This window comes from Poromitra crassiceps, assembly GCF_964638095.1.
Source record: "Poromitra crassiceps genome assembly, chromosome: 26".
NCBI classification, from domain to species: Eukaryota; Metazoa; Chordata; class Actinopteri; order Beryciformes; family Melamphaidae; genus Poromitra; species Poromitra crassiceps.
The window spans coordinates 1,340,550-1,351,913 of NC_139640.1; the positions used below are offsets into that span (position 1 = coordinate 1,340,550).

At 45.6% G+C, this 11,364-nt stretch overlaps 1 protein-coding gene across 1 annotated transcript; it reads right to left on the reverse strand.

Moving 5' to 3' along the window:
• Positions 1 to 1,560: 1,560 nt before the first annotated feature.
• tnfrsf1a (tumor necrosis factor receptor superfamily, member 1a) lies at positions 1,561 to 10,917 on the reverse strand. The gene is made up of 10 exons (XM_083661284.1): positions 10,758 to 10,917; positions 8,141 to 8,241; positions 7,842 to 7,965; positions 7,538 to 7,669; positions 7,232 to 7,381; positions 5,725 to 5,803; positions 5,094 to 5,149; positions 3,564 to 3,739; positions 3,042 to 3,159; positions 1,561 to 1,998 (listed from the first exon to the last, which is right to left on the reverse strand). The coding sequence occupies exons 2-10, from the start codon at positions 8,198 to 8,200 to the stop codon at positions 1,715 to 1,717; spliced, it is 1,179 nt and encodes a 392-aa protein (XP_083517410.1). The 5' UTR covers positions 8,201 to 8,241; positions 10,758 to 10,917; the 3' UTR covers positions 1,561 to 1,714.
• Between the last annotated feature and the right edge of the window lie 447 nt (positions 10,918 to 11,364).

Below are 11,364 nucleotides of genomic sequence, written 5' to 3' on the forward strand. Positions count from 1 at the left end.
AACAACCTAGTAGCCAGCAACTGATTTGAATTTGAATAAAACAAATTAATACACTGATTTTGCTTGTAGCAAATTAAATAGCTTTGCCAATAAACATAATGGAGCAGTTCTACTTTGTTCTGGCCTCTTTTGGAAACGACACATGATACAGTCTCTTATTCTAAATGAAGATCACATTTTGATTCTAATGGAGGGGTGGGGGGGGGGGCGGCACAAAAGAAATCAGAAAAGGTGTTTACAACAGTGATGACTGACAATACCGGTAATAGTGGCTTTAGTAACCCGATTAAAAAATGAGAATGGGCAGTTAACACCTAAGGAATTAGATGATCAAACGGCTATGCTGCCGGTCATAATTCATACATAATTCATCTTAAAAACATGCCCGGTGAACATTTAGGAAGAAAGACTAACACAACAAGCAGGAGGGAAAACACTTGTATACTATTAGATTTCCATATACACATCATAGATGAATCTAACGGTAGCCAGTGGTCACGCTGTGCAGTGAGTCAAACTCACTCCTGATGCCGTTAAAGTCGAGGTGAACCCGTTCGTCACGTGCATCTGAGTCCGTTTCAGACTGAAAACAAATTGAGAGGCGGACCATATACGTGTCGATGATTTGATTTGACAATTCTGAGGACTGGCTTTGGCATTGGCCAATCCTGGCGTGTTCCACCCCCAAATCGAGTGGGATTCAGCGTGTTGTCGTGCTACGCGAGTGGGATCCGCGGAGTACCAGGGAGCGAGCTGCTTCGTGCGGAGCGAGCGGACAATCCGATGCATGGGTGCTGCCCGCCCGCCTGGAATTTCCGAGAGACGACCCCTGACAGCCAGGGAGGCTGTCAGGCTCGGAGGCGCGCGCCATTATCGTTATAAATGTAAATAATATTCCTGGAATGCGTGTTTTAACGAGCCAGTTACATTTCTTTGCATTCATAGAAATTACAGTTTGATTTAGTTTGCATAATTGCTCAAGTTAGTAGTTAGTTTATGGGCTAGAAACTCTGCCAGATGACAGGCACTAGGCGCCATTTTCCCCTTCATTTGGAAGAGAAAATGATCCTGAAATGAAGATTTGATTGACAGCTGACCAGGGTGGGAGGGAGGTTTAGGGTTTAGGCGGGTGAGTTTAACGGTAGCCAGTGGACGACGTGCTGTGCAACACAACACAACACAACACAAAACAACACAAGACAGGTTGAACAAACATCACAGCTTGTAGAGCACCTCCTCAGCACAACAGAAAATATATTACAAAACTATTCAACGTTAATAAGATATTTACAAACGGGTGAAACCGAATTGAGCAAAACGTTGAACCATTTGAATGTCTGGACCTCTGATTCATCTCAGTGGTTTGAGTCTCTCATCTTGGTTGGGTAGCTGGCAGCAGGATGAGTCTAGATTGACAGGAACATCGAATCGTTCTCTGCTCACTTTGGATCTCGGCAAACATCTGGGCTCATAGGTGTAGCACCATGTTCCTCTGGTTAATACATCTGGGCTCATAGGTGTAGCACCGTGTTCCTCTGGTTAATGTGTGCTTTGAGGACGTTTGTGAATGAGTCTTTCCAGAGTGCAATACTTGGTCTCAGAAGTTAGTTTTTTTTTTTTTGTTCTACTTGGCTTGACTTGGATGTGTACTGGTGGAATTTGGTGCGTGTGTGTGAGAGTAGGGACCTCTGATCAGGCATGGCCAAACATGTCCTCACTGAATGCCATACTTTGTCTCCAGCTCCTGCACTGCCTGTCCCAGGTGCATCTTGTCCAGTGTCTCCAACAGCTCCTGCAGTAAGGGGAGGTGCAGCATGCCCCCCGCCTGCGACGCCTGCTCCGCCCACGCCCGCAGCATCTGGTAGTGGGCCTCCTTGCAGGCCCGATGGTCCGTCTCCGCCCGCTCGATCTCCAGGTCCGTCACACCCAGGGTGCGCACCAGCTGCTTCATCTGCTGCACCGGCACCAGCTCCAACACGGTGTAGATCAGGTCTGGGACTGGAGAGAGGGAGGGAGAAGAAGTCGGGAGGAGGGGGAGAGCCACATTGAGGGAGAGAGAGAGAGAAGAGGAAAGGTTTAGCGCAGTGCTGACCAATTTGGGGCCCGCGGGCCAAGTTTGGCCCGCACTCTGTTTGTTTTGGCCCGCCACGGATTTGGGAGGGGAACAAAAAATAAATAAATAAATAAATAAATAAATAAATAAATAAATAAAAATAATAATAATAATAATAATAATAATAATAATAATAATAATAATAATAATAATAATAATAATAATAATACCCCCCCCCCGCCAATTTTTTAATCCCCCATTAGTGCTAACTTAATTTATTTATCCTGGTTGCTACTCCACCCTCTGGATCTGGGGAGAGCCGAAACTGGCTCCATGCTTCCTCCGAGACATGGGCAGTTAGCCAGCCGCTTCTTTTCACCTGACAGAGGAAGCTTCACCGGTAGGACATTATTCTAACCAGTTCCCCTCTCTCTGAACAGGCGCCCTTAACGACCAGAGGAGGAACCACATTAGCAACCAGGATATTGCATGTTTTTGGCAAATTGTCATGGCAAATTGTTTATAAAAGATGGACAATAAAGCTGATTTTCAAAGTACCTTGAGGATTTTTCAAGTTGTGAATTAAGTCAAATTTCTCCCTTGATTACAAAGGTGGAAAATACAACTGTTTTTAACGGGGTGTTTACTGATTAAATGTTTAAGCTCCCCACAAATGCAGATGTTTTTTTAAATATATATAACCAAACCAATTGCAAATTATTACATTTACCAAACAGATAAAAAGTAGATTATTATATTGAAATGTTATTTTAGATTTAGAATGTTAATTTTCTATAAAACACAATACATTTTAATGTAATTCCACAACGTTTATTTTTGGCCCTCGGCCCTCCACCCAGATTGAGTTTTGGCCCTTCATGGGAAAGAATTTGGGCACCCCTGACTTAGCACAATGGGCTACTGTACGGTCTCTGTCCACACACGCACGCGCGCACGCACGCGCGCGCGTGTGTACATATACACTCACTCTTGATCTCCAGGGGGACACAGTCAGGTAGGTTGGATGGCTCCTGTTCACTCACAGGGCTTTGCGGAACAGATCTGGTGGAGTGGAGTGGTAGAGACTCGCTAGTTTGGATCAGGATCTGCAATGACAGCGAGGTTGAATATACTGTAGCGTATCAGCATTACACATACAGGGGTGAGCATTGGTAGTGTCTCAACTACAGATAGGAACTGATGTGTGGGAGTGTTGTATTGGGGAACACTATGCTGTGGGGATACTTCCGGGAGAGACTGGGCATGCGCGTCAGTCTCCACACACTGCTAGAAGGGAAGGCTGCTAGCTACGAGCGTGACAACCGCTGAGAGTTGTAATATAACTAACTGAGAATAAAGAACCTTGTACCATCAAGAAGCCTCTGCCTCATGAGTTACCAGGAATGTTACAATACATTTGACAGTACTTACATTTGACTTTTTACAGTAAGTGACAAATGTACATCCATTGGATGAAAATGACCACGGACAGTTTCTCACGTCAACGTACCTCAGTTGATTCTTGGCAGATGTGCTCGTCCAGTGGGGAGAGGCTCTGCAAAAACTTCTTGGCAGACTGTTTTCTGGATTTGTACGCGATGAAACCCACCAACAGTAAAACCACCAACCCCAGCACACCACCGACAACCATCGCTATCGTGAGAGACGAGTCGTCTTTCTCAGGAGCTTCATAAGGAATGAGGGGATCACATAGGGAACGAGAAGTGGACATTAATACACACTAGACATTTAATCATTATAGTCTAAACAGTGACAGGGTTTGAAAATGGACCAAACCTACAGATGGAAGACTAACTGTAACAGAAGTGACTGAAGATCTGACCAAGTTTCTTTGATGCCAAGCAAGAGTATAGTGGTTTTTATTTAGTGTCAACACTCAACAGGGATGTGACTGGCAGGAACATATACTGTTGAACCCTATTGGAAAGCTTGTCCTGAGCCAGTTCAGCAAGGATATACTATGTCGAGGTGAACCCGTTCGTCACGTGCATCTGTTAGCTTTATTGCGTCTTTTTATCCTTTTGATAATGGTGGGCCTGTGTATGTATATATGTATATACTGTTTGTTCATTATCAATAAAGAACTCAATCAATCAATCAATCTGAGTCCGTTTCAGACTGAAAACAAATTGAGAGGCGGACCATAATGATGATTTGATTTGACAATTCTGAGGACTGGCTTTGGCATTGGCCAATCCTGGCGTGTTCCACCCCCAAATCCGGGTGGGATTCAGCGTGTTGTCGTGCTACGCGAGTGGGATCCGCGGAGTACCAGGCAGCCACCGGCTTCGTGCGGCGCGAGCAGACAATCCGATGCATGGGTGCTGCCCGCCCGCCTGGAATCTCCGAGAGACGACCCCTGACAGCCAGGGAGGCTGTCAGGCTCGGAGGCGCGCGCCATTATCGTTATAAATGTAAATAAAATTCCTGGAATGCGTGTTTTAACGAGCCAGTTACATTTCTTTGCATTCTTAGAAATTATCGTTTGATTTAGTTTGCATAATTGCTCAAGTTAGTAGTTAGTTTATGGGCTAGAAACTCTGCCAGATGACAGGCACTAGGCGCCATTTTCCCCTTCATTTGGAAGAGAAAATGACCCTGAAATGAAGATTTGATTGACAGCTGCATGTCGTGAAATGATTGGTTGAAATGGGGTAGAAATTTGATAGTACTAGGTGACGTCAGCAAACTGTAAATTACTGTTATCAATGAAATCTTGAAAAATGAACTTTTGATGTGAAAAAGTGTGAAAATCTAAAGAAATTAGATTGTTGTGATTTGTTTGGCATACATTATTAAATAGGTGCACTGAATACCCAGGTATTTGAACTAAAAGAAAAGAAAAGTCATTTTTGGGTTCAGCTCGACTTTAAGTCCAACTGTAATCGCAGCACAGGGTCACTTGACTAAGACAGCATATTGTTAGTAATGGAACTTCTATGGTGATCTGAGGTCTGAGGAAATCCGGAATTCCATATTAATGTGGTAAAATTACATTCCGTTTCAAGTACTGACTCACGTTTTGTAAGAAGATGGCCGTCAGGAGGACAGAAACTCGGGCAGGCGGTTGTACAACTGTGGAGAAGACAGAGGAAGTTACACAACATTGAGGGGGAAGAGGCACGTTGAAAGAGGAAGTGATGAACATGGACGCAGAGACAACACTACCATCACAGCAGGGAAGGAATGAGCACACTCAGACAATTGCCTGTTAACCCATTGATACCTGATGCAGCATTTGCATGTATATCCCTCATTTGTGTGTGTATCCCTTTAAGACCGGTCTTAAAGGGATACACACACAAATGCTGCATCAGGTATCAATGGGTTACACAATTACCATTGTTATAGACATGGCTAAGGTGCCTCAGCTGCCAGCACTACTTCCCATTCATTTGACTTCTGAGATCAACCTCAGAATTGTGGTTAACGTTAACGTCAGAACACCGAACAAGTGACCAACCGCTTTAGTCCATTTTACAACATCAGTGACCAAAATATTGCATTCTCTACTTCTCTCTTTGGCATCCAATGGAAAGATGGAAACAACTGTGCAGCAAGTTTCAGTTCAACATACCAACTTCCTCACTCATATGTTTAAACATAATCCATCCCATAAAGCAGATTGATAAAGGTCATATTATACTCACGTCTTGCACGGGACACACGTGCTTTTGACTCTGTAGTAGTTCGTCTCACATTCACACTTCACGTCGTGCTCCGGGGTACCTACACACAGCAATGAGCATACAATCAGTTTTGTCTCCAGCTCCGCACAGTTTTGTTGCAATCCCATTCGCAAAATCTGTCCAAAGACAGACAGACATATAAACACCACAGACAGACAGACAGACAGACAGACAGACAGACATATAAACACCACAGACAGACAGACAGACATATAAACACCACAGACAGACAGACCAGCAGACAGACATATAAACACCACAGACAGACAGACAGACAGACAGACAGACATACATATAAACACCACAGACAGACAGGCAGACAGACATATAAACACCACAGACAGACAGACATATAAACACCACAGACAGACAGACAGACAGACACAGACAGACAGACAGACAGACATATAAACACCACAGACAGACAGACAGACAGACAGACAGACAGACATATAAACACCACAGACACACAGACAGACAGACATATAAACACCACAGACAGACAGACAGACATATAAACACCACAGACACACAGACAGACAGACAGACACGCCGTCACGGCTGGTAACTAGCTCTTACTTTGGCATAAAAACTACTTTTTGGAAACATACAATATAAAGAGAGAGGGAAAACTAGATATTAGATTAATTTAAGTGTAATAATTTACTGCCAGTTCTGGGCGTCCGTCCGGGTAGTGTAGTGGTAGAATCCCTGCCTACCAACACGAGGGTCGCAGGTTCGCGCCCCCATGTTACCTCCGGCTTGATCGGGCGTCCATACAGGCATGATTGGCTGTGTCTGCGGGTGGGAAGCCGGAATGAGGGCATGTGTCCTGGTCGCTGGCTGCACCAGCGCCTCCTCTGGTCGGTCGGGGCGGAAGGGAACTGGTGGCAATAGCGTGATCCTCCTCACATACTACGTCCTGCTGGTGAAGCTCCCCGCTGTCGGGTGAAAAGAAGCAGCTGGCAACTGCACATGTATCGGAGGAAGCGTGTGTGTGTCTACAGCTCTCCCCAGATCGGCGGAGGGGGTGGGGCAACGGGGGGAATTGGCCAAGTACTATAGAGACAGTCCGCATGTCTGGGAACTCCCACAAAATGTTAAACGGCTGGCGCGCGAGTGGGGTAAAACCGCCGATATATCTAATGGGCTGACTCACCAAAAGACTGTGCTGCGGCTCTAAACTACAGGTTTGGGGGTTCTAGAGCAGAACACGGGACGTCTGCTCAGATGTGCGTTTACTGCTGTGGTTAAATCCCCGATCGTGTCTGCCTGGGCTGGGCTATCAGCTAAATTCTAACTTTTCTGAATGGATAGAACGGGGGAATTTACCCCACCCTGACCACGCCCCCAGCCAGGCTGAGCCAGCTAACCCAGCGTCTATGACGAGACGTGGCCTCAACCTATTGGGGAGAAAATGGAGGGGGGGGGGGGGAATCAGAAAATGACTGGCAGTTCTTATACTCACATTTGTCGGTTTGTCTTTCTCCAGCTCCACATGAAGTACATTTGAGACAATCATGTGTTGATGAGTCAATGCCAACTTTGTAGAAGCCATCTTTACAGCGACAAATAGTGTTTTGGTCCCTCTTACACGGCGATACCTCCATTTCATACTCTTGAAGAAAAAGTAGATTGGGAGAAGATGAGAATGATGCTGCCTTGAACGATGCTGATGATAATGCATGTAATCAGCAAATAACGATGCTGATGATAATGCATGTAATCAGCAAATATATTGAAAATGATCCTGAAAAAGATAATAATACTGTACTTTTGTTGTCGCATCTTGTACAACTTCTACAGTTGCGGGAGTAGTTGATCTGATCTGTATATTGTCCTGGGGGACACTGTTCGCACTTGGTCCTCTCGCGCTCTGATGGACACTCTGTCTCAACCTTAAAACCTGGAAAACATTGTTAACACAAACACCACTAGTAAACACACAGAGTTAAGACATCATAGAACAGATGCAGTATGCGACAAGATCAATCTGGTGTTTGAAAAAGACATCTAAACATAAAATAGTGCCATTACTCTTATGTGTCATGTGTGTTGTGCAGAAGACCACACAATACCTCTATGGCATTTGTTACAACAGAATCCACGTTCAGTGAGATATTCCGAAGCTGGACATGTCTTCTCCTCTGGTGGTAATGTGGACTGTGGGAATGTTAAACCCAAGCTTGCGACCAACATGCACTGCAACACAGAATGTGTAAAAATGCCAAAGCAAATTAAATATTGTGAAAATTGTGGAAAATGTCAATGTTCCACTTTCGTCAATGTCAATTTATTATAGTCACAATGACAACAATGGATTTAAAAAAAAAACATTGATGAAATTTCAAAAATATTGAGTAAACTACTTTCTCACCACTAGGAGCAATGTGTCAAGGGCTTTTTCATGCCATTTGCCTCTGCCGCCAACGCCCATTATCGCACAGATTTATCTGAACTCACTCCATCTGAGGACATCTGCAAGGTCAACAATGTGTTAAACAGTCATAAAATCCAGTGTTGTTCAAACATATGGGAACTGCAGAAAGGACAAAGGACAGATCATTTTAATAAACACACAACTGGAAAACTCAAGACTAATTTACTTGAAAGTCAGTAAGGCTGGGATCCTCCTAGTAGGGCTGGGCGATATGGTTGAAATCAATATCACGATAGTCACAAAGATTTTTTTTCTGTATCGATATATATCCCGATATGGCTCACACATGCAAAATCTTGTTTAATCCAGTTGAACTGAATGGTAATGTTAGTAGTATGCAGTGTGATGTCCAACAAAATAGAAATATTCAAATAATATTCCTTAAAAAAATCAAACTTAATTTTGTCAGGTAAAGTAAGTAAAGTGAGTAAAATGTTGTGTTAATGTCAAATTAGACAGCAGAACTGTGTCACAATTTCCCAAAATCACCCTATCATCACGATATGATTCCACTGAAAGATGATAAACGATAACATTGAATTAGCTGCCTGCCACTGACTAGCCACTAGCTGCCTGCCACTGACTAGCTACTAGCTTCCACTGACTAGCCACTAGCTTCCACTGACTAGCTACTAGCTGCCTGCCATTGACTAGCTACTAGCTTCCACTGACTAGCTAGTAGCTTCCACTGACTAGCCACTAGCTTCCACTGACTAGCTACTAGCTGCCTGCCATTGACTAGCTACTAGCTTCCACTGACTAGCTACTAGCTGCCTGCCACTGACTAGCTACTAGCTTCCACTGACTAGCTACTAGCTGCCTGCCATTGACTAGCTACTAGCTGCCTGCCATTGACTAGCTACTAGCTTCCACTGACTAGCTACTAGCTGCCTGCCACTGACTAGCTACTAGCTTCCACTGACTAGCCACTAGCTGCCTGCCACTGACTAGCTACTAGCTTCCTGCCACTGACTAGCTACTAGCTGCCTGCCACTGACTAGCCACTAGCTTCCACTTACTAGCCACTAGCTGCCTGCCACTGACTAGCTACTAGCTTCCTGCCACTGACTAGCTACTAGCTTCCTGCCACTGACTAGCTACTAGCTGCCTGCCACTGACTAGCTACTAGCTTTCACTGACTAGCCACTAGCTGCCTGCCACTGACTAGCTACTAGCTTCCTGCCACTGACTAGCTACTAGCTTCCTGCCACTGACTAGCTACTAGCTGCCTGCCACTGACTAGCTACTAGCTTCCACTGACTAGCCACTAGCTGCCTGCCACTGACTAGCTACTAGCTTCCTGCCACTGACTAGCTACTAGCTGCCTGCCACTGACTAGCCACTAGCTGCCTGCCACTGACTAGCTACTAGCTTCCTGCCACTGACTAGCCACTAGCTGCCTGCCACTGACTAGCTACTAGCTGCCTGCCACTGACTAGCCACTAGCTGCCTGCCACTGACTAGCTACTAGCTGCCTGCCACTGACTAGCCACTAGCTGCCTGCCACTGACTAGCTACTAGCTGCCTGCCACTGACTAGCCACTAGCTGCCTGCCACTGACTAGCTACTAGCTTCCACTGACTAGCTGCTAGCTTCATGCCACTGACTAGCCACTAGCTGCCTGCCACTGACTAGCTACTAGCTTCCTGCCACCGACTAGCCACTAGCTGCCTGCCACTGACTAGCTACTAGCTTCCACTGACTAGCTACTAGCTGGCTGCCACTGACTAGCTACTAGCTGCCTGCTACTAGCTGCCTGCCACTGACTAGCCACTAGCTGCCTGCCACTGACTAGCTACTAGCTTCCACTGACTAGCTACTAGCTGGCTGCCACTGACTAGCTACTAGCTGCCTGCCACTGACAAGCTACTAGCTGCCTGCCACTGACTAGCTACTAGCTTCCACTGACTAGACACTAGCTGCCTGCCATTGACTAGCTACTAGCTTCCACTGACTAGCTACTAGCTGCCTGCCACTGACTAGCCACTAGCTTCCACTGACTAGCTGCCTGCCACTGACTAGCTACTAGCTGCCTGCCACTGACTAGCTACTAGCTTCCACTGACTAGCTGCCTGCCACTGACTAGCTACTAGCTGCCTGCCACTGACTAGCTACTAGCTTCCACTGACTAGCTGCCTGCCACTGACTAGCTACTAGCTGCCTGCCACTGACTAGCTACTAGCTGCCTGCCACTGACTAGTAACCACTTCTAGCTGCCACTGATTTAGCCACTGAGATTCCACAAACTGCCACTAGGTGACACTAGTGTAACGTTACCTGTCAGCCCAGCGCCACTATAGGTTTTTGTCTCTCTAGAAAGTGTAACATTAACGTTAAGACACAAGCTAATAGTATTTACCACAAGCTGATAAGTTCTACAATTAAAAGGGACACAATACAATAATAGTCTAACTGTGTTCAAGAACAAAATCGCCACCAAAGATGTTTTATCAAAGTCTACTTTAGTTTCGGTTCCATGCCACATAACGCCCACTCCTCTCAGAGATTATGATCTCTCATTCCCACAGTGACACAGACAGAGTTTTTACCTTACCTGGTGTCGACCACTTTACAGCCAGCGTCGTCTGTTAGTTCCGATCCATATCGCGATATACATCTTGCATATTAAATAGTGTTACTTATTTTAATCAAAGTAGAGCGACTGTCTTCTTTGCCCCACAGTCCCGTCGACTAGTCTGTAGCGACTCGCGGAGGCGGGCTTCACCGGGAAATAGCTGGGCGCGTCACGCCTGGTTTCAAGGAAAGAGGAGATGTTTGGCAGGCAGAGTTATGTCGTGTCACATGATGTGAGCTATTATAACAACAGGTAGGCTACAGGTCTGCAGTGTGACTGACTGACAATCAGGTTCAAATACAATTATCAAATGCAAAAAAAATAAGTAGCAGCCTGTAGCCTATATTGCTTGACAGTTTTGGATTTGCCCCGTCATATTTGTCTGATTTACTGTAGTGAGTGATGCTGTGTGCCTGCTGGGGGCGGGGGGAATTGCACCCGTGCTGATTAGGCAAGTGATCACACTTGTTGTGCAAGAGGCAAGCTGGGTAGGATTGAAAGGGGAAAATTGCACGTTTGCCCAGCCGAGCAAATAGCTGCACTCATTAGTGGAGGGTGGACTCGGACTCCACAGTGGCGGCTGGTG